This window comes from Pleurodeles waltl, chromosome 1_1 (genome assembly GCF_031143425.1).
Source record: "Pleurodeles waltl isolate 20211129_DDA chromosome 1_1, aPleWal1.hap1.20221129, whole genome shotgun sequence".
Lineage (NCBI taxonomy): Eukaryota > Metazoa > Chordata > Amphibia > Caudata > Salamandridae > Pleurodeles > Pleurodeles waltl.
Genome location: NC_090436.1, coordinates 147,645,906 through 147,669,878, shown reverse-complemented (window position 1 = coordinate 147,669,878; position 23,973 = coordinate 147,645,906). Strand labels below are relative to the sequence as shown.

Genomic DNA, 23,973 nt, shown 5'->3' with positions numbered 1-23,973 from the left:
TTCTTAGCAGCGCTCACGGCTCCACTCCAATCTGCAGCAAGGAGAATACATCTTTTTTATAGGTTTTGAAAAGTATACTTCTAATCTTAATTAGGTCAAACAAAACTTGTATTGGAGCCCATAACGCTTAAAGGCATAATTTGTGAAATGGGACATGCCAAACATTTAAATGGCAGACCTCTAAAGTAACATAATTAAAAAGTACTAATTACTGCATAGACTGAATCAGTCTTTTCATGTGCAAAGCCTGTTTTAACTACAAAATTAATATTTTTGCAACTTCCCTTGGGAAAAACCTAGAAAATCCATCTTCAGGGATTTATTTTTTGTTAATGAAAATTTAAAATCATTGTTAAACTTAAATGTGTAGTCAAATGTCACTTTGGGTCCATAAACTGTCTCTCTGAGGCTTCCCCCTCCTGCAGTGACAGTTAATTTATAGTGATTAGATTTCTTCAGTACAGAGCTAATCTGGATTAGATGTACACATCTCTCATCGGGCCTTCCTGGAGAAAACAAAATACTCTTGTGGCAGTTGCGCTGCTGAAGGATACTTGGCAAGAAGGCAGGGCAGATTAAATACAAGAACACTGGCCTATTTTTATCTGAAGATTATTACAGGAATGGGACGATGATGATGCCAAGTAGGTAGACACGGCACAGTTGAAAGCAGATATATGGAACGGGTCTGTTCCCAGACACCCTCTCAACAGGTTGATGGCAGGGAACTAGAATGTATGAGGAGGTTTTAATGGTGGAGAAAGAGGGATACCTCTCACTGGCAATCTCTTAGCAGGACTGGAACAGCACCTGCATCATGGAAAAGTTCTGGAATAGAGTTTTCTGGCATAATTCAGAAGAACTGCTGGAAAGGTAGGAAGAGATCAGTGTGCGAAGCTGCCAAGGAGTTCCTGCAACTTTAGACTTACTACTATATCGGGGGCTCCTACAACACATGCTTTTCCCACGCATTTTTTACATTGCATACATTTACCATGCATCTGCCTTTGCATCCAGGTAAGTATAAATGAGGTAAGTGAAATATATATATATATTGTTTTTAAACATGTTTTTAACCTATTTCTGGGGGGGGGCTTACCACTCAATACCCCTACCACCCCTAGACTCTCCTTATCACCCTATACCCCTACTTACCCCCAAAACCTAAAATATCTTTACCACCATTTACCCATACCTAGCCCTAAAACACACTTACAGCCCAATAGCTTACCCACTCCTAAAAATACCCTTACAGCCAAATACCCTTACCCACCCTTAAACCCTAAAAATACCCTTACCACGCAATATCCTTACCCTGCATACACACACACACACACTTACCTTAGACTTACTATGTGTGGTGATGGTATGCGTGGTAAAAGCACCAAAAATGCATGCGTGGTAAATGCATGCGTGGTAAAAGCTGTGTGATAAAGAGCTCCATGGTAACTGATGTGTTGTAAATGCTGTTTCCCCCTACCGCCGTGAACTCAGAACATTATTAGACAGGAGTGGCTCGAGGGGCTTTGTTGGCCTGAGGCAGCGAGTGGGGGGTGCAGGGGCAAATTAATAAAACACATTTAAAATAAAATAAAAAATAAATCACTTACCTGCTCCACTCCCGCGCCGTGCCACTCCTCTCCCGTTGCTCCAGGCACAGGCTCCCAGCCTGCCCTGCGGCCAATCCAGACGGTGCTCAAAACAGCGTTAGGATTGGTAAGGAGCGCCCAGCCAGGGAACTCCCAGGCAGACTGGGAACCTGTGCAGGCTCTCTCAAGCCACACAACTGTGTTGCTGGGCTGAGATAGCCTGGCCAAACATACATGCGCAATGAGGGGAGTGCACAGTGCACTCTCCTCATCTTGTCATGGTTTATTATCTTTTTGTTTGTTAAAGGAGATTTGCAGCAACTGCTGCTGGCGGGGGTATAGGGGTGGGGGGAGATGCTCCTCCGCCCTAACGGAGGAGCCGTGTCTGCTATTAGATATGAAAATGAACAAGCAGAAAGATAGCAAGTCTGCTTGTTTTCGGCCTGGGCGAGGATTGAAGCCTTGTATCCTGCTCTTGGGTGCAATTCTCAAGGGTGAAGGAAGCTGTCCTTGTCTCGTACACAGGGAAATCCTGGACAACACCATAACTTGGTAGAAGGGATTACTATGCATCTGCGGCTCTGGGAAGACATTTTCCAACCCCTACAGACAAGGTACCAAGTTTGCCCAAGAAACATACAACCAAGCAGGCATGATTCTCTGGTTTATCCCAGTCAGAGTTTTTTTGCTGCAGGAAACAAAGCTGCAGCTGGTCTTGGCAAAGACGTTATACAACAGCATGGCTAGACTGTGGCTTTCAACCTTGCCTGCTGGAGGATTTCAACCTCCACAACAGTGATTTCGTTAAAGCTTAGAACCGGACAGTGAAATAAAATGGTAAGGGGATACCAGCAGCAAGGGGATACCAGCAGCAAGAGGATATCAGTGGCTACGGTTTTCAAGTTTACCCAACTGTGATGTTTGAACACCCAAACTCAGGGTGTCGGTTGGGCCCCAAAGGAAACATTCAGCCTCATGAAGCCCTCTGCGACCACAGTATATATTGCCTTGCCCTGCTGACAGACTTTTACCTTCAGAAAAAGAGTGGGAAGGTGAAACTGTTGATCTGGGCAAACCAATAGGCTTTATACGTTAAAGACTCCATTGTGGACACAGTCATCCATTCCCTCTAGACTACCACCGATTCTTGTCCTCCCAATTATGTTCTATGAACACTTTCTAGGTGAAGGCAACATCTGCATTTCAATAATGTTCGAGTGGAGATGGAACACACACAGAGCAACCCATAAAAAATTAACTAAATGCTTGTCATGAGGTAGTTTCCTTTATCTAATCTGTGTTCATACCCAGCAAAAGAAAACATACAAGAGATGCCTGAATAATGTTGAACAATTGTTTATTATTAAAAATGGTCAAATGATCAAGACAGTTGACTTTATTGTTCTTGTAGCACAATAGACATTGATTCATAGATCTGCAAATTAACAGTTGTCACATATATGTATATGTTATTATTGGAAATGAGTGGCATGCTGCTGCTTTTTTTCACAGCAGGTAAAACTTGGTTATCAAGAATGGTGATATGTCTTCTATGGCGCTTTGATGTAATTTTGCAACTACCTAACAATTATTAATATTCAATGGCAATGGTTAGCACTTACTTTGGTCTTCTGAAGATGTGCCCGTACTGTGAGCAGGCTAGGCCCACCGTTGGAGTGTACACTATAGGCATCAATCGCTCAATGTCGTCCTGTAGCACCCTATAAAACAACTTTTCATTCCTCTCCTGGATTCCCATTACATAGATATACCTAAAAACATGCACAATTAAATTATGTTAGGTGAGAATATTGCAGGGACACTGATCCAGTATTTACATAAGTGCAATTTAACAGACGCACACCCTTCACAGACTTCTACAGGGTATTTCAAGCCATTAACTACCCATTGACCTACCAGAAATGAAAAGCAGGTAAACCTCTAGATAATGGTAACTTTCATAAACCCTAAATACAGTCAACTTTTCATTAGTCATGGACCATTTCACAGTTAAATTCTCTTTTTCTTCTTTATTGACACTTAACTGATGGGCATGCATCCATGTTCCTGTTGAAAGAAATGCAGAGCCTAAGCCAGATTTTCAATCTGCAGGATGCATAGAAGGCCGGTACTGTTGCAGAGATTCAGTAATATTGATTCAAATACCTAATCATTACTGTATAATAGCTTTCAACCGTAATCCATTATGCAGATTTTGCACAAAGACTAAATAGCATTTAAGTGTTCAGTATGATAGATGTTTATTTCACCACACACTTGAAGCACAGTTCTAATGAAGGATCGGACTCCCACTATTGCTCACTAGTAGCATTTCTGCAGTGGCACACCCTTGGAACCACCACGTGGACATTCATGTATGCTAGGAATCAGCTTATAAACATTCCCCTCCCCTACAAGAACTCATAACTTCAAAAGAAGGTTCCCACGAGGGGAGCGACTGGAGAAGGAGTTTTTGCGCATTACCACGAGGTTGGCAAGTTCAAACCAACACAAAGTTTAGGAAAACCATTTTGACATCTGTGTAGCTTAATTTTGTATTGTGCATTTCATATTCCAGTCCTTGCTAGGTACAATTCAGTTTTAACAAAACTAAAATCTGTTTTAAGTAAATGTTATTTAAAAAAAAATAATCTTCTTTAGCTTTTGCCTGTGGTGTGGGGTAACTATAACAAGGCTAAATAATTAAGTGCACGTTTAGCTGAAGACCACTGTGTAAACATCACTACAAAAAAGTTGTTTTTTGTTCTTAACGTGGCATTGACTATCAACATTATTAGATTACAAGGAACACAGGCTTTCTTAACATGAAGAGTAGAGAAACAAGCAACACATGTAGTACCTCATTCACTTGCCTTACAAACATTAAACAGGACAAGCTTTTGAGTCAATCTGTGTGGCTATATTTTGAGATGAAGTCCAATGCTATCTAATTCAAACCCCAAAAGTGTGATTTCTATGATCCAAACAGGCAAGGGGGGCCCACATTTAAAAAACAATATCACTGCACCACCTCCTCAATGTACTGTATGCAAGTCAACAGATTTGTTGGTATCTCGTCAACCTCCTTAGCGAAAGGCATGCATTAGAGGTATGCCTTCATCACAAATTGGATTTACTTTTGTTTCCACAGGTTATTCTTTTTCATCCACAGTCTCTTACAAGAGAACAAACAAAAAGACTAGGTGAGTATACCAGCACAGAGGGCATCACACAATATCAATATTTTACTAATCCCTCATGGCACTAACCAATTTATCTTGGCAGTCAGTTTAAAACTGCAAGCAACACAGATGACTATAATGGTCCCTTTGGGACGGATGAGTGGAGTGGGGTCAGGAGTACTAATGAAAAGGGAGGATGTGGAGGGGCTGTAAGCGCAGTGGAGATGGGAACTAACCAAAGTGGGCATGATCCTGGTATAAAGCAGCCAAGTCTAAGACCAACCGTCTTTACAAAAGACCAGGTAATAAACAAAGAATAAAAACAAATAGTATAAGGTCTTTAAACTGTGGGGTGTCATAAAAATACATGAAGAGCATTTTGTGGAAGAGGAGGGCAGAGAAACAATCTTTAGTCTCCTGTCCCAAGTATACATGGTGGGGCTAGGTGAGGAACAACATTCATGCGAGCCAATCTTCTAGTTTCCTCCTCGTTCTTTGTCCTGGTGTGCACAGAAGTGCTTTGGGAAAGCATTCCATTAAAAGGTTGATATAAAGAAGACTCTTTTCCTGAGTCATTTGATTATTAACTCAGGACTCTACAAAATCCTTCTCTCTCCCTCATTTATAAATTTACAACTTCAGTTCTCTGTTTGGAGTCACAAGTAAGCAATCTCTCTGAACAGGTTGCCTTAATGTATCACAAATTATTCTTTCTATTTCTCTCATTTTTATGATCCGAAGCTTCCACTGCTTCATTTGAGGACTTTCTCACAGTCTTCCACTTTGTTGTTATGGATTTGTTAGCTATGAGTACCAGCAATCTTCATAGGTTATTCTTGCAGGTATTCAAGTTTGTGGTTGCATGTGACCCAAAGAGAAAAGGGAAAGGACCATCTGGAAGGGGCCCATCTAGGATCTAACTTATTTCAGAGTGTATACTTGTTGTTAATTATATTAGTGTAGGGTCACAATGCATGCAGTGCCTACACACCTTCATATTACACCCTGTCCAACATCTCTCTTCAGTTGCCTTTCCATGCTTTATCTTCCAGGACCTTTATAAACATTTGATTATCAATTCCCATTGAGATTCCCACACAGATGGTGAAATCATAATTTTGTGTGGTTGAATACAAACACTGGATTGAAAGACCTAGTTTCATTCCTTATAGTTAATGTTTTTGGCTGAACATAGTGCCTCACTTGCAGGTACGCATACAAATGTTTGTGAAGCGTATGAATTTGTTAGTGTACATCTTAGAACGTTTACAATTTCTCTTGCTCATTAAATTAGGAAAGCATTATAGACCTTTCGCTTCCCACTTCTATACCATGGGTTTAACTATTCCTGGGAAAAGTCTGTGTTACATCTATGTTGGGCCACTATGCATTTTTCAAAAGTTAGGGCTTGGTCGTGTGAGTCAAAGTTCTTATTTTTTTAAATTTATAATGTTATATTAAACCACTGAATATGTGCTTCCAATGCCAAATGAAGGCTTCATTTAGATTTGGAATAGAATCTTATTTCTTTGTATTTAAAAGAAAGCAAGTCATTCAGATTCAGAGCATCCATTTTTTTTTTGATGGAGCACAACTTGAAATTTGATGAACCTCAGTTTGGTTGAAATTTTGTGGACCTCAGTCCACTTTGAATTGTGAATGTTACATGGAATGGGATGGTGTCAGGCATCTGGATACCAAAGAAATGCTCCAAGGTCACCTTTCTGCTTGCTCATATATCATTTGCCAATAGGAACTGCACTCAATGACATTGGGTGATGGTCTTCCCATCAATAAGGACCATTGTTTTTAAAGTGTCTTTCTTGAGCCATTTTTCTAGATATTATAACTGTGCGACTTCTGCAGATTTCTGTAAGTATGGTAACCCCAGACAATCCTCCAATTTAGTGCTCTAAAATGAGGCCTTGGTGATTCCTGGCAACCAATTCCCTAACAAATGTTGTAAAATGCCTACCCAAACTCATAAGCTCTATATCATCCCTTGATTGATGACGGTGGGCTGGCATAATAAAGTAGTTTCAGCAGAAAGGTATTGTCTTAATCCTCCTGTTGAATGGCAGGGGAGGAGAGACCACCCTGTAAAGCCCTTCCTAGTAGTTTAGTTAATTTAGAGAACCTGTGTTGACAGTGATACTAATTCCCAGGTATTTAAGATTAAATGAGTGTGCCAAGGCCATCTGATTGCACTGAGCCATGTTCTCATGCATGTCAGCCACTCTGTCTTTTCTACATTCAATTCACAGTATCACAGCGGTATCCAGGGAGTGCATCACTGGCATTCTACTGGCATCAGTAGCTTGAATAGGGTTCTGTTTTTTGCCATCAGCACTGTGCCAATAATTTGGGCAAGTGGTTTGTAGGGTGGAGACTCAATAGTAGACTAGTGCAGTTATCCATTTTGCTGAGTACCAATGAACTGATCAGCGCTATGACTATATGCAAAAGGATGGCCTGGTGGAACCTCTATATATTTAATACTTGTTATTTCACTGCAGTAGCTGCAATTGAGAAGAAATATTCCATTCACGCAGAGGTATTCATAGACCTCCCAGTGTTGGAAAATGGGTTATTGATATGGCAGGTAGGTACCTACACCTAGCAACAAGCCACAAACCTCCACAAAAGTACAGTTAGGTCTCAGTAAATTAATCCCAGCTCTACCCTTGGTAGCTTGGCATCGAGCGTCAAGGCTTAACTTAGGAGACAAAGTGTAAAGCATTCAAATATCACAAAACAGTAATTAAATAAAACACAGGAAACAGTTTAAAAATCCAAAACCAATTTATAAAAATAGCTTATATTTTTATCTTTAAAATGACACAAAAACGATTAAAATCGGTTCAGGGGAACCGGAGATATGAATTTTTAAAGTATTATTATTTTCTAGCGCATAGAAACAAAAAGCGCCAATCGGGTCATCTGGTTGCACCAGGACCGGGACAAAGTCAAACTTTCAGGCCGACCGCGATGGAGCCCTGCTCGGCTACAGGTCGCGGGAGGCCTCGGTTAAAAAGTTACCTTCTGACTTAGTCTTTATTTTGAAGTTTTTCTTCACCGGGACGAACCTGCCAGTTGGATCCGACCTCCTGGAGCCCTTGTCCGGATACGCGAAGTTGGTTTCCTCGGTGGTGATTTCTACCTTCGGACTTAGTCGTTTTTTCGAGATGAAAATCCTTCGACCGGGGTAAACCTGGATCTTGATCCGACGTCCGTGGAGCCCTTCTCGGATACGATGGCTGGAAGGTCCCGGTCAACTTTTTACGTTCGGACTTAGTCTTTTTTTCGGATGTTTTTCTTGACCGGGACGAACCACGAAGTCAGGCCGGGTCGCGGTTGAGGCAAGCCGGCTAGAATTTCCGCGTCGAGTCGGTCACTTTATGGAGCTTTTTTCTAAAATTTCTCCAATCTTTTCCAAACTTCTGGGGCTTCACCCAGATGTTCTTTTAAGGTTCTTTTGGGGTCCACAGCTCACCCCAAGGGTCCAGAAGTTCTGTGATGGTCCTTGGGAAGTGCGGACTTCAACTCCCAGAGTGCACCTGGCGCAAACTCCTTTTTGGCCACTGGGCAGTGGTCAGCTGGTCACTTTTTCAGGAGTTGGTGCAGGGGACTCTGGTTAGCAATTTTTCACCTGTAGCAAACAGGGAGTCCCTCCTTGAACCAGTGGAAGCCAGGCAAAGTCCTTCTTGTGGTGAAGCCCAAGTGTGCAGCTGGTGCAGTCTTTCTGAGTGCAGGGTCCAGGTGCAGGCCAGGGGTCCAGCAGGGCAGTCCTTCTTCTCCTTGTAGTTCTTTCTTCTTGAAATTTGGTGGGGATCTGAGGCGTGGGTGCAGGTCTGCCAGTTTTATCCTTGCTCCTGGGTGAAAAGCAGGGGGGCCCTGGTCCTCCAATCAGGGACAGGGTCGTCCCCCTGTGATGACCACTTCCTGGGAAGTGTGGCAAAAATCCATCCCAGAAGGCAATAGTCTCTAAAAATCCAAAATGGATGAATCTGATTTTTGGAGTAGAGATCTGGCTGAGCCCACCCACTGGTGTGGCTAAAAATCATAAACACACCCCTCTCCTGCCCTCTCCTAATCTAATCAAGGGGGCACCTAGCTGTCTGGGGTTGCAGGATGTGGGGGTGTTGCTGGGTGCTCCAGATGTCCTTCTCTGCCTTTGAAGACCAGTTTGGCAGCCCTCCCCCTTCCTGCTTCCCCATCTGCTGAGGGGAGATTCTCTCCCCCAAGCACATTCCTTTGTGTGAAGTCAGGCCACTTCACACCTCATTAAAGTAGCCTGGCAGAAGCTGCTGCAGGCTGGCCAATCAGAGCACAGCAGCAAAAACAATGCAGAGCTGAAATTGGCAACTTTTTAGGTAAAGTCTAAACTTTTTACCTGCACTAGTTATATTAAATCCCACAACTGGAAGTTGTGGGATTTATTATAACAATCAATTTGATACCAAATTCTTGGTATGTAACATTTAAGGAGACTTTAAAATTTAAAATAAAGTCTGCCCATTCTAGCCTATGAAGGCCATTTACTTCAATGAGGGAAAAACGAATTTGGCTGTTTTTACCTCACCAGGGCTTATAAATCTATTTTTATAAAATCCCTGCTTATAGTTACATGGCACCCTGCCCTAGGGGCACATAGGGCACACCTTAGGGGTGACTTATATGTAAAAATAAGGTAGTTTAAGACTTTGGAAGTACCTTTAATTCCAAAGTCGAATTTGCATATAACTTTAATTTAAAAGCAGCCAGCAAGGCAGGCTTGCTGTTAAAATGACACTGGGCACCTCAGCAATGCACCTAGGTGTGCACCACCTATGCTGTGGTCCCTAAACCTACATGCCCTACCATATACTAGGGACTTATAGGTAGGTTAACTTACCCAATTATAATTAGCCTAATTTGCATATCCATTTTACACAGAGCACAGGCCCTGGGACTGGTTAGCAGTACCCAGGGCACCATCAGAGTCAGGAAAACACCAGCATAAAGTGGAAAAATGGGGGCAAAAAGTTAGGGGGCCTCTGCAATCAGCCCCAGTTTCTCACACCCAGGTTTCTAGCTGGAGGAGAAAGTCAGGTGACTTAGGTGCTGAGATTGATGCAGAACAAGCGGGGAAATATAGGCCCATGTCTTGGATGAGTACAAGACTAAAGGGTGTAAACTCAACCAGTTCCTAATGGTATAAGATATTTAGATATGTGTGCCTGAAGGTGGGGTGATAAAACTGGAAATGTAATAAAGATATGTGCCATCTATATATAGATGGAAAGAAAAAACAAATACGGTAATGATGTCTCCAAGGGAGATGGTGAAGAAAGAGAAAATGAAAGGACACAAGCTTATGGCACAAGCCTGAGCTTACGATGGAGTCATCCAGTAGTGATATCAATGAGGAGTGGGTGGATGAAAGGTGGCTGTGTTGAAGTTAGTTGTGTGTGAAAGGGCAGGGTCTGTGGAATGGAAATCAAGTAACTAGATTGGAAGGTATTGAGCGCGTAGTATAGATAAATGATAAAGTGGTTAAAAATAAGATGTTACAGTGTTCAGTGGTCAGATGGGGACAAGGGATTAGTTTGAAGTGTTTTTTTAGGAAAGTAAAACACCGCACATTTGAGTTATGCAGGGTAGGTATCAAATTTGAGTGCGTAATTGAACAACAGGTTGGAAGACTAAAAGGATCAGACGATGAGTGTGATGAATGAGCACATTTGAGTGTGGAAATGAGATCCATAGGTGATTGACAGTATAATATAAGAGCAGGTCAGAGTGAGGTCAGTAATTAAAAGGACGCAGGATGATGGAGGTGCAGCTGTGAGTAGTTTAGTGCTGATTTTGGAGCAAATGTAGGATACAGAATATTTTACCAATAGAGAGGTTTGTATGATAGGTGTGTGGTTGATAGAGTAATTTTTGTATTGTATGTTCCATGGTGCAAAGGTCAATTCAGCCAACTACTGAGATGAAAGAGCTTCTTTAGGTCTCCCAATCTCTTCTTGGCTTACAAATTAGAAAAACAGCCCTTTTAGTTTGCAACCTTTCTCCAAACACCCCCAATCAAAGCATGTATGGAATGAATAGATGGAATAAATAGCCCAGAACCCCTTTAGAGGTTCCATTTGTGAGTATCACTTAACAAGTGTTCTCAATCAAGTTCTGTGTTGGATAAAACTTTGTACGTAAACTGTAATAATAAAATGGAAAAAGCAATGCCAAAAGCAAAGCAAAAACCTACCCCACAAGTAGTATGTATTAAAACAAATCATTAGCCTGACTGCTTTCATCTTAAATTCACTAGACTGCATCCAGAAAGGTGCAATTTTGAAAGTGGAGATCCCTAGGGCTAAAATTGCATGCCTGGGTTTTTCACTTATGGATCCTGTCTTTGTTCAGGAAGTGGAGGAAGGAGATTACGGACCTTCAAGCAAAAAGGCACAATGAATGTTGGTTGGCAAGAAGTGTTTGGTGTAGTTGATGCTGCATGCCTCATCATATGTAATGTTGTGTTCACAAAACCAGCCTAATACTGATGCAATATCTCATTGGATGAGGGACTGAGCTTACTTGCTTGAGTCGGGATGGCAGACTCTTGCCTTTTGGAAAATGAAAGCCCCATGGACAATGTTCACTATGTCAGATCTAGAAGAATGAGACTTTCCTCATTTGAGCAACTTAATTATTGCCTTTAAGCCCAGAAGTCCTTACCAAAAGGAGGCACAGAGGTAGAATTGACCATGGCATAAACTTGTTTTTTTTCAAGTGACACTTCTCTTGAGACCAACAGACTATAAAGAGAGGGTTTGGAATTGTCGCTTATCAAAAGTTGCATTGTTGAGTTGTTTACTTGCTGCTTGATATGAAGGAACAGCTTTCCGGATCACATCAACAAAATGAGTTAATATTGAAAATATGCAGATTTCATGGTGTCTATGTCAGCATCTCTTTGCATAAAGGCCTTTCTAGAGTGAAATGCTGGGCAGGAGAGAAACAGTTTCTTGTCGATACAAACCTTTGGATAACAATAACTGGAAAAGCTATGCTTCTGAGCAGACAAAAAGCTGTTCTACCACATTAAGTTTTTCACATAAACCTATGAAAACAAAGCCGCTTGAATATGGACAACTACTTTACTGTTCAACGTAAGTAAATTCAGGTAATTATAGATTATATATACAGTATATGTATATATGTTGTGAAAAACTCTTTTTCAAATATCCAACATCTGTCACCTGTTAAATGAAATACCAAATGTTTTGAATATACCTTAAATTCATGGGGCTTTTGATTCCATCTCCCTAGCTATGCTTTATTTGCTGCTGTGTTTGCCACAGACTGTTATAGGATCCCCTTTTGCATTATGAGAAGGGGGATGTCACTTACTAAGCGAAACAAAAGGGAGGAATGATCACTGGTCGCTCTTCATGATGGTAACTATTTATGAAAAGTAGCCTATTTGCCAACATGGAGCAGGCACACGCCTGACTTGCGTGTGAGTGATTCTTGTACGGAGTGTCACAGTGGGCAAAATCCAAAGGTCTGAATGTGGCCCAAAATAATTACCAGAGGCTGAGATTAATTCAAACATTCCATCTATCACCTTTTTATGTTCTTCGGTATGTCAACCAACGTTTGACCAATATGCTGAGACATGGGTTGCACAATCACTGTGCCATAGATACCAAGCAGAACCTCACGGTTAAGGCCCAATCAGGCCAAAGCCTTTATGGTCTGATTGTTGCCTGTTTCCCATTCAGAGGGGACCTGATCTGGCAGTTTGGGCTGGACTGTTGGTGATGGACACGGACCATGCCTGATCTGAATGAGGGTCATTCTTATCTGGTGCAAAACGAAGGACTGGAATGCAGCCCAAAGTAATTATCAGTAGCTAAGAATAGTTCAACGTTTCCACCCATCACCTTTTTGTTTCCCTCATATGCCACAGTTGGCATGCACTTCACTGGTTGAAAAAAAACTACTGCACCGATTGTCACTTTCTTGTTATTATTACAATATTATTTTGTTGATTGTGCTGGTGAGTATACTGGTGCATCGGGCGATGCTGTTCTGTATTCAGGGGTACAGCCCAGTTAGTGTTTTGTTGGACATTTCCAATAAAGAAGGATATAAACAAATCCAATTGCACTAATACTGTGTGCTCACCTACTTATGAATGTAGCCCTGTGCAAAATGACCTCAGGACAGACTGAATGGTGTTTATCACTAATTTTGCCTATCATAAGGTCAGAATGCATCTCAAGTAGGATTTGCTGTTGTCAAAGATGCACTAAACCATACTATATTTTAGTTCCACTTGGTAGGTGAATGAGTTCACAAGTTCACATTAAACACCATCTAAACAGTGGCAAAAAGAGTTGTATGTTGATGTCAGCCTGCTGTTTCTAGGGTCCATTTTGAGAATATCATAAACAGAAAAATTGCTGGACAGCAACAGCAGCTATTTTCTTGATCATCCATCACCCTTCTGAATTTTACAATTATGATTGTTTTGATGAGCCACTGTCAAGTTGGTACAGCTAGAGTGACAGTGTGCATACAAAATATTATCTGTTTTTGGATACTGAAAGAGAACTACTATATGGCAGTAACATGTTCAAAAAACATAATGGGATGAGAGCACACTTCACTGTATCCCATTAACAAAATAAATGTGCCCCTAAAACTAGGTTAATACCTTTCATAACATTCATTTTTAAACATGCTCCATATATATGCTATTTCTACATACTTTTCCAAAGGGTCATCCATCTTCTCCAAATTCTTATGGAACCGCAGAGCTTGAATGTCTTGTGTTTCTATTTTTGGAGGCTGCAGACCCTGAAGTCCAAGGATCTGTCGCTCCTGCAAAGTAAATGCCATGCCCTGGCAATGGAAACAAAAGGCACTGATTAAAGTGAAAAAAGTGTATATTTTCAGAAACTACCTGAGCAATAACAAATCTTGCTGTGGTCACAGCCATGCAGTGATTTCTGCCCACTATTGAAGAAAAACTGCAGAGCTAGAATTTAGTGACTATGAACTGCCAAGTTGGCCACTTCTTGTCAATGTCTTATTGAAGGTGCGCACAGTTTTTTTTCCAGGCACGGTTCTGAAACTGCAGTCAAGGGCTATGTAGTCTACCCTATCCTAATCAACGCCATCTTATCTGCGCAAAAGATGAAAAGTGAACTTTGCCAAAAGGTGCCTCAAACCTCTTAACATATGCCATATGACAATAATTTAACAGAGTTTAGTTAGAAGGTACTTCTAAAGCATCTGCTGCTCACGTTAACCCCTCCTTCAATTACCTGCATGTATCACCAAGCGTCTACTCTCTTCAACACATACACCTATCACACAATATTTGCTATTGACAAATGACTCTGCATCATGCTTCTGGCCTAAAATTATCACCATCCAAACACCCTGTCTACAATCGCCCATCTACACCACATCTACCCCTCAGACTCCTCCTCCTCTGCTGTTGGAATACAACACCCCATCACTAGCAGAGCATATTCAATAAAGCAAAAATGCTAGCTTGCACATGCTTCTTTTATTCTGTTTAGCTCATGAATCATTAATCATCTCACTCTTCTAAGGTTCTCCTTTACCATAGCTCAATTCTGAATCGCTCCTTCTGATCTCGCACATACCCGAGAATACTCAAATCTGCAGTACATATGCCTGTCCCACCTCCTCCAATGAGGGCTCTGCGCCTCAAAATTCTCAAATGTGTAATCAGCTTCACCACCTCAGCTCATCAAAATCATCCGGCTTCTATCATTACTCTTATTTATTGTTTTTAAAACAAATCTTTTATTGTTTTTGGTCCAAACAACCAATCGGCACAATACTTAGCATTTAAACTGTGACGTAAATGACATACGAGTTTTGAGGCTTTTGAACACAAATGTCTTGTTTTTTTGTTGTTTGTTTTTTCACCAACAATCACAATCATTCCAATGATTTTCTTTACATAGCGCTCTTAGTTTGATGCCTACTTCTAGAAGGTTTCTTGTTTTACAGTGTCCCTTGATGTTTTCTTCAAGGCCTCCATATTTTCTTATATTTTTGGGGACATCCCCCATCTTCATGTATATATTTTCCTATGATCATTTTCCAATACATACCTGACTGGCAGTCTGTTACTGCTGGGACTTTAGAGCTGCCTCATAATTTGGCTACATTTCTGTGTGCCACCATCAAGTCCACATCACGTAGGAGGTTAGTGTATTTCAGTGGTGTGTTGACGTATTCCCAACAGCATTTGTTTTGCTCCTTCAATTTGCGCTGTGTCAATATTAGCTATATCTGTAATGGACGACAGTCCATGTTTTACAAAGGTGACAACCAGACACTCCTAATGTTCTTCAGCTCTCAAGGTATCCACAGCTGAGCCATGAAATTCTTTACCCTTATCTCTAACTGCAGGTCTCATTCAGCATGGACATCAAGTTACTCTCACTCACCAACTTACTAGTTGGAGTCTCCAACTAGTACTGGGTACACTATTTTCCATACATACCACCAGCCTTGTTGACATGGTTTCTTCTTTTGGATTCATCTACCAACTCTATATACCAGTGACAAGCACAACTTTCTCCTTTCACCATTTTTCATCCTTACTCGAGACCTGCATCTCTGTTTGTCTCACTACTATCTGCCACCGGAAGCCGCTATTATCACTTAAGCTAAAATTGCACAAGTTCAACTAAGCATACTACTACTGCCAATGAAGCTTGGCATTAGGATTTAGAAATATGCAATATATGTCCTCTTGATCCTGTCCCCTTCAGTTAAAGCTCCTTCTATTCCTTAAAGTGAATTACTACAATAGGCTGTTAATAGCCTTCCCTCTGTAGTCCTTTACCCCGCTGGGAAAGGGCCTAAAATTTGCTTTCAGAGATTTTACAATCTCTCCCAGGCTGGCAAAAACAATGCCCTTAATGAGTCATTACGATTTGTTTTGAGAGCTCTCCGCGGCTTGTCTTTCCTTGCCATCCACGCACTCTAACCCAACCTACTATCTGTAGTTTGCCAACCAGAATGTTGTGGTTTCACCAGGCTGCTCTGTATTTCTCTTACATTCAAGTCTCCTATTTTATTGGTCTCCATCAGAGGAAACCATTTCCTCCAACTATCAGAACAACTGACTCAATTCAAGATTGTAAAAGTGCCTTAGAAGGCAAAGGGTGATATTGATCTTGAATACCCCACATACAATGCAAATATGTGAATGTCAGCCATTTATACTTCTTACTGCCTGCAGCTTTATATTATGCATGTCTGACGTCACTGATTACAACTACATAAGAGTGTAACATATTCACAAATTATCAACCTGGTTGTGTTAACCATGCCTCCGTCTAAACGCCAGTGACCTGACTAAAGCCAGATCTTGGTGGAAAACATTCATAACATTCAGCCGGTCAACTGCACCCAGATAACTGCTGTCTCCGTATCTTCAGTCTTCCAGCAGGTCCTCGTTCACCTCCAATCTGTACTTCCATGCGTCCTCATCACGGACTATAAGATGAGAACCCTCTCACAACAAGCACTGCCAAAACAAATGTGTCTGTCCTTGCCAAACTGATGCAATGGCTAAATTGTGTTTATATTTTTATTGCAATAGAATGCTACAAAATTTAGAAGAACACAAAAAAGGAGAAAACATACCGCCACCTAAATACAGCAACCACACGATTGTGACAACCATGTTTTTTTTAATTAACCGTTTCACATCATTTTCATAGAGTAGTAGGATTGCTTCTGAATGAAAGATGAAGTGGAGAGATCACTAGACTGAATAGGGGAGTGTGGCGAGTGACCAAGTCACAACGGTGTTGACTCTGGAGTAATATTGATAGCAACATATTTGTCCAGCAGCAAAAAACTGAAAGGTTGCCAAGTTTAAACAGTTGCCTCTCTCTTTCTCCCACCTCACCCCTTCCAAAAGGAAGCATAAGATATTGAGCTGGGGATCATTCTGCAGCAAGTGCCCACTGGACCACAAGGCACCCAATGATGCGCCTGGCATATTAAGTAACAAGGGCATTCTAATGCCCTAACAATAGGACTTACAAACACATTATAATGGCATGGAATGGCATGGAAATTGCTTCCTGATTTACTTGTGGGTTTTATACATGGCTGATGTCACATTACAGCTACATTCATTCACACACTAGGATACAAAACTTCTTTGTATACATGATGATGAAAGAAAATGAAAGCAATTTTAGCAAATCACAATAGTAGGAGATGACACAAAGTATCACAAGGAACAGCACCAGTTACAAACAGAAGATATTTACATCCAAGATAAAATAAAGGGAACCGAGTAAAAGAAAATAGAAAAAGATGTCGTTCAAAGATATAATGTTGTTTACAGTCCTTACAGTGTTGATAAACAAATATAAAATGGTAACTAAAACAGAATCCCTTCTTAACTACAGCTGTAATCATAATAGGGCCCTGCAGAGTCCAGAAGGTATCTTAGGATCTTCTGTTAAGGCCAAGAAGATCAGTATTATCACAAAAGAAACATCTCCAAACCCTGATAATGGGCGTAGCAGCAGTGAAACAAAACTGTAATTCACATGGGAAAATCGTGTGCTATAAGGAGGGTAAAACCATCTAAACAATGTAAAAGAGGAAAGTACCAGAATATGTGCTTGGGCAATAAACCTGCATATATCAAAGCAGACACGTAGGCACAGACTGAAAACAGTAAGGATAGCAGACACTAACACTAAGCAGTGATACATTTCCAAAGTTTACTAACAAAACTATACAATACTATTGCAAGGCACCGGTACCGCAGAGGTATCAAGGCCGATTACAATTCACAATAGCAGCCCAAGAGTTATTGCTCCAGTAAGAAGGTGCTCTACTCCCAGGGATAAACGCCAAAAGAACTCCCTCACCTTATAACCATATGAGGGAGAAGCACACTTAATGGCAGTCTGGTTAGTTATAGACAAAAGTAAAGTCTATTATCTTCCAATAAACCAGTGCTCAGAAAAACACAATATCTATCAATAGAACAGGATGTCACGGACAGATGTAGTTAAATGTTAATTCTTTATTTCTTTCTCCCAGCGGGGGTAGAGTTTGAGTGAAAGGAAGGATGGGTTGGTGTGCAAAAAAAAAAAGGGTGGAAAAAAGGGTGAGTGAAAGGGTGAATGGAGAGACAGCTAGATGAATAAGTGAAAGGGTGGCTGTATGGGTGAGTTGACGGGTGGATGGATAGGTGAGTTAAAGGGTGGATAGATAGTTGAGTTAAAGGGTGGATGAATAGTTGAAAGGGCGGAAGGAGAGGGTGTAGATAAAGGAGAGAAAGGATGGATCTAAGCAAGGATGAGTAAAAGAATGGGTGGACGGATGTATGTATGGATGAATGAACTAGTGGATGGATGAGTGTACGGAATGATGGCTGAGTAGAAGGGTGGATGGTTGGCTGAGTGAAAGGGCAGAGGGAAGGGTGGCTGAGTGAAAGGATGGATGGATGGATGAATGAAATGGCAGATGGATGAGTTCAAGGAGGTGAATGCATGGATGGGTGGGTGGAAGGGAGTACGGGCAGGAGCGTGGATAGCTGAGAGCGGGTGGACGGATGAGTGAATGGGTGGATAGATTGATGAGTGAAAGCGAGATTGGATGGATGGCATGAAGGGTGAATGGTTGCATGAGCGAAAGGGAAGAAGGCTCAAAGGATGGAGTGAAGGATAAGTGAAAGAATGGATAAACGGATAGATGGATAGGTTGGACAGGGGCGCTAAGTACCCCTCTCCGGCATTACCAGCTACAATGGGGGTGAACTTTTTGATGAGCCTCTTCTGCAACTCGGCATAGGCTCATAATTAATGTGAAGGTGGGGGTGAGTAAATGAAACAATGAATGGATGGATGTCTGAGTGAAAGGGTACATGGGTGGATGAATGAGTGAAAGGATGGGTGTAAGGACGGATGAGTGAAAGAATGGGTGGATGAGTGAAAGGGATGTGGATGTACGGATGGAAGGATTGGTGAGTGAAAGGTTGAAAGAATGGATGGATAGGTAAAGGGTTGGATGGATGGGTGAGTGAAAGGATGGATGGATGGGCGAAAGGATGGATAGATGATTGAAAGGATGGATGGAGGGATGGATGAACGAAAGGATGGGTGATGGATAGGCTTGATGGATAGTTTTGGATATGAATGGACGATGAATGTTCAGAATGTTGAAAGACTGAATGATGGATGAAAGAATGAATGGATGACAAAGTAAGGGCTAAATGGTGGATATCAGTGGGTGGCAGGACAGGATGAAAGGATAAATGCTTGGATGGAAGAGACAAGAGTTCTTCTGGGGAGGGTCACAATGATTTGCTTTGCTTGCTTGCTGCCTGAAGAGCTTAAGTTCAGAGTGAGGGGAATTTTAATCTTATAACTACTCCCTTGGTTTAAAAGCTTGTGAACTTCCTTGTGCGTCCAGCAGTTTTCAGACAACAATCAAAATGTCAAGATAACCCTGGTGATCAAAGTTCCTACTGGTGAGAGATCCAATTTCGTCTAGTGGCAGTGTTAACTTATCATGAACTAGCGCAGATTTTGACTCATCAAGATAGCGCAGAGGATTAATGCACCTGCTGCAAAGAATCTGTACCATGCAGATCACAGAACTGAGTGTGAGTGAACTATGAGAAGTGCTATCAAAATATTGAAAAGTATGCTAGAGAGAGGCTATGAGAGATGAGGTGCACTGTTGGAGAGTGGTAGTGAGGGAATTTGTGTGGAAGGAGGTGAATGGGGATGGGGTGCCATAAGAGACGGTTGCACCGGGCCCCACCAGCGCCAACGCCAGCCCTGATCAAAGTATAACTCAAGTTAGGTAAGACAATGAGGTGGTATCAGAGGAGCAAAAGGGGACAGAGCCTGATATGGAAAAAGCTGTACAAACAAGAGGGTAGAGAAACTGTAAAATGCATGGGGGAAATCACGCTGCAGTAGGATGAGGGAAGCCACTGGATGGAAAGGAATAATGATTCCAAAGGGGCCACTGCCAGTGCTATAACAAGACTAAATTTTAACAAACAAGATAAAACCTAAAGGAAGCTCGAACTAGTTTTCTTCCGGAGGAAGAATATAAAGCATTGGCGCGACCGTCACATTATTATATACATAGGATATATAGGAAACAGGCAAGGATCTCCCGGGAGGGTGAGAATCTTGCCCATCTTGGTCATTCAGGCAGCAAATGACAATTCAAAAGAGGTCAACATGGGATCTCATGTACAGAGGTGGAAGGAATGGAATCCCGTGCCAATGGGGTTCAAGAATATGAATACTAGCTTATATGCCACAAAAAGCAGCTTAAAAAGGTACACTGCAGAAACAACTACGTGTATTAGTGCAGGGCTCCAAGAAAGGGTATGAAACATCCAGCTGTGGGGCTGCTTGATGAACACTTCGTAGAATTGTCAACATCCCCAGTAGACATAAGTGGGGACAAAGATTTCTCCGAGGTATGAGATGAATCACGACTAGGGGTCATATGTATCACAGCTCCAGTTTGCATTCCCTAAATAGTGACTTTAAGGTAATCGCTATTTCGTAAATGCAAAATGGTATGTAAAAAAATAGCGATTCCCACAGAGTTGCAATCGCTATTAGGGAGTCGCTATTAGGAAATACCACTACATTTATTCCTATGGGCCTCTGGGAGCGAATGGTTTTGCATTCCCCAATTTGTGATTTCCTATTTAAGACATCGTAAATTAGGAAATGCAAAACCAACGGTGCCTAGGGGCATAAGGCCCCCTTTGATGCACCCCTAAAATAAATTGTGCACACGTATAGCGCACACATGCCCTAAGAGCATGTGTGCGCTACATGGCACTTTAATAAATGCATTGTGATGCATTTTTTAAAATTGCACATGGTTACCCATCAACTTGAAGTCGATGGTAATAGCATTTCCTAAATGCTCATTTTGCATTTAGGAAAAGCTTGGTACATGTGCGTAGGGAATCGCAAATAGGAAGTCCATATTTGCGATTCCCTATTGTGGAGTTGCAATTTTAGGAAATTGCAAAAAATTGCAATTCCCTAGAATGGGACCGACAGCGCCTTTCATACGTTTGGAAAGGCTATTTTGCATTCATAAACTGTTGAATTTAGCAATTCACACCGTTTGCGAATGCAAAATGTTTTGATACATATGCCCCTAGGTACGCTTGGAATTCGCAACACCAGTGATAAGCTTCTAAGAAAATCTTTAGACCCCTGCACTTGTGTGATTTAAACATATTAATCACTGAGTGTGTCCTTAGGCGTGAGTGGTTAGCAGGTTGAGAAGGGACGTTACGTTGTTCCTGGTGGGGCATTATTGTTGCTACGCACATGCTATTTACTAGTAAACAGTAAACTAAGAAGATATCTTAGAGCTCAGTCCGGTTTTATGAGCTAACAGAGAAACAATAATTCTGTTACAAGTCTCCAGTAGAACAGGCCTTCTGCTTACCTTGTTTGTTCTTGGGTTCAACATCAGCGCCCTGCCCTTCTCTTTGGTGTGTACTCCGCGACATGCCAATGCGCAAGGGGCAGCGACGGCTCTCAGTCGTGACAACATTTTTCTGTATAAGGCTGGAAAGAGACAGCATTAATGTTCAAAAAATAAATCTGACAGTAATATCTCTTTTCAGCACAAAGAAAAAAATGCAGATGGGGTGCGTATCATCATACATGCTGTGGGCAGAGAGAATGTCACAACAGGTCTTTATTGCTTCTAAGGCAAAAATATTTAAAAACTTGTTAAATTATTGCTAAGCAGATGGCGTTCGAATTTTGGCCTGCAGGATTAAAATGCTTTGTTGTATGACATTAAAACCGTGAAGAATATGAACAGTATTTTCCACACATCCCCAAAAATGTGCAAGTACTAAGCAGGAAAATGTACTATAATTACTATTATCCACACTGTAAGCATGACATGTTCGATAGCACCTCTTTAAGGGTGTTCTATGTGGGTATGATGATCTTGGTAACAGCAAAATGCACAGTCCGTTCTGGGTTTCTCCAACATAGCACCTCGAAGAAATTGAACCAGGCACAATTCAAGAAGACCTTTTGCCTATCAAGATATCATTCAATGCCAACCTACTCTTTGCACAAATAAATCACGCCACATTTTAAAAAACCTAACTTACTCCGAGGTCCAAGCTCCCTCCTATATGTGGGTAATCTGTCCACTAGCAGCAAGACAAGGGCCATCATTGTTATAGGCTACAATAGAGTCCTTTTTGACCCATATCATACATGTGTGCAAATGTACAAAGCTGGGTCCCACCACCCCTTATGAGTTGCAGGACCATCTCCCAGGTACGCAGATGTGGAGTTAAAACCAGCAAATCTGCACTTACATATGCGATAATATTTTGGCTGAAACTGTAGACATTTTTTGGCAGGACGATATTTGATTACTCAATATTGCGACAAAAAACCTCTCTGCAGGCTAGTAACTAGTAAAGAGGGCATATCAGCAAACTCACAAGGTGACCCCCCGGCAGATTTGCATCTTAATCAAGCAACAAGGGTGATGTAAAAATATGATAAAGCTATGCTTCTTTACAATATGTGCTTCTATTCAGAGCATTAGATTAAACTCCTTCCTTGGGTGACATTTATAAAACGCAATATTTTTCAAACATGACATTAGAAATACTCAAGTAGCCCCTCCCCACCACGGGAGACCTTGATATAAAGGTGAAATAAGTCAGTTTGCTCCGTACATGCAGTGGCATATCAGTGAGACTGAAGGGGTGTGAACTTTACCAGCTAACAAAGTACTGGAGAGCATGGTGGAGGGGTCAGAACCAGGAGAAACTGCACCCTCAAAAGCATAGGAACATGTGGCTGAAGTTTTCGGAGTGTTTTACTTGGGCTCCTAGATTTTAGCCAATAACAATGTTTGGGAAATGTGTGCTGTCAAATGAATTGTCAAGCTCAAAATTTGTTGCAGATTTCGTTGGTCTGCTCACTCAAACCTACCTGGAGAGAGTCAGACTCTTGCTAATCTCACTTAGTGCAAGAGGAAGCTGTGATTAAAAGGTTTAAAGGGGCTGATTTTAGTTCCCAGTCTAGTTCTGCAATATGAAGGATAAAGTTAACAAGGACTGTATTATACATGGGGTGCGCTGTCCCTGTCTGTGCCGTGACGCACCTTTAACTAGGTGAGCCAAAAGCAAACAAAGACAGGGTGCCCACTTACAAACCCTAGGGCAGCCACAAATGTGCCCATGCCATGGGGGCAGCACATTAGTGAAAGGCAGACCAGCTGTGTGAAGCAGGCACTTGTGGTTTTTAGTGTGCAGGTGGCAACTTGACCTGCATTACAAAGTGGTACAGGCATCCCCCTGCAGGCTAGGGTTGTGAATGATTGTAATAGCAGGGTGGTCACTGAGGCCTTTTTTACCCTCTTTCAGGGGCACCCTTAGAGAGGTCACTGACTTTGGGTCAATTCTTTGTGAACCGCAGCCAGTGAGCCTACTGATGGCCGTTTTCCTCTCTGCTCCATCTATAATACAGTACAGCTCAGGCACCGAGACAGAGTTTCTCTCATTTGCAAGGAGTCACGCCCATGCCCCCAAGAAATTAGCAATTGCCCCCTTAGGATTGTGTTGGAACACATTTAGCACCAAAGCAATCTGTATTACAGAGGAGGGCAAGCACACTTCTGTTGTCCCATCTGCAATGCCAAAGCGCCCAGAGGCAGAGAAAGCGGGCATACTCGCTCCTTGCTCCCCTAGAGCACTTTATGTCAAACAGCCCCCGGAGAGTTTCTGTGTTGCTTTGTCCCGATGTTCAATGTCACACCGCACCAACTTTCCCAAAAATAAAAATGATAAAGAAGAAAGTTGTTATTCACATTGTGTCCTCCATCCCATATTGTACTGAAATTGTTGACCCTGTTTGTAAAGCCAATTTGTGGTTCAAAATGACTCAATTTTTGCCTGCCAAATATCAAACAACTGATACATAGCATTTAGTACTGCATATTTGTATGTCACAACTTGGTATGATTATTTGGTAGTAAACCCCATGCAAGGAGGGTTAATGCAAGGAGTGGGTGAATTAACCATGAACAGCTTGTGAGCTGGTGGGCATTCACAAGCTACTCTCTAGGCCTTTCTCTACTTGAAAAATGTCAGA

The 23,973-nt window shown here is 41.7% G+C and overlaps 1 protein-coding gene across 3 annotated transcripts in view; it reads right to left on the bottom strand.

Moving 5' to 3' along the window:
- ME2 (malic enzyme 2) overlaps positions 1 to 23,973 on the bottom strand; it is a 123,408-nt gene that overhangs the window by 77,697 nt on the left and 21,738 nt on the right. For all 3 annotated transcript variants that reach the window (XM_069219360.1, XM_069219286.1, XM_069219309.1), the window contains exons 2-4: positions 21,287 to 21,408; positions 13,530 to 13,663; positions 3,212 to 3,361 (exon numbers count right to left, since the gene is read on the bottom strand). In XM_069219360.1, coding sequence (XP_069075461.1) covers positions 3,212 to 3,361; positions 13,530 to 13,663; positions 21,287 to 21,394 — 392 coding nt within the window. In that variant the 5' untranslated portion in view covers positions 21,395 to 21,408. The remainder of the gene's footprint in view (positions 1 to 3,211; positions 3,362 to 13,529; positions 13,664 to 21,286; positions 21,409 to 23,973) is intronic.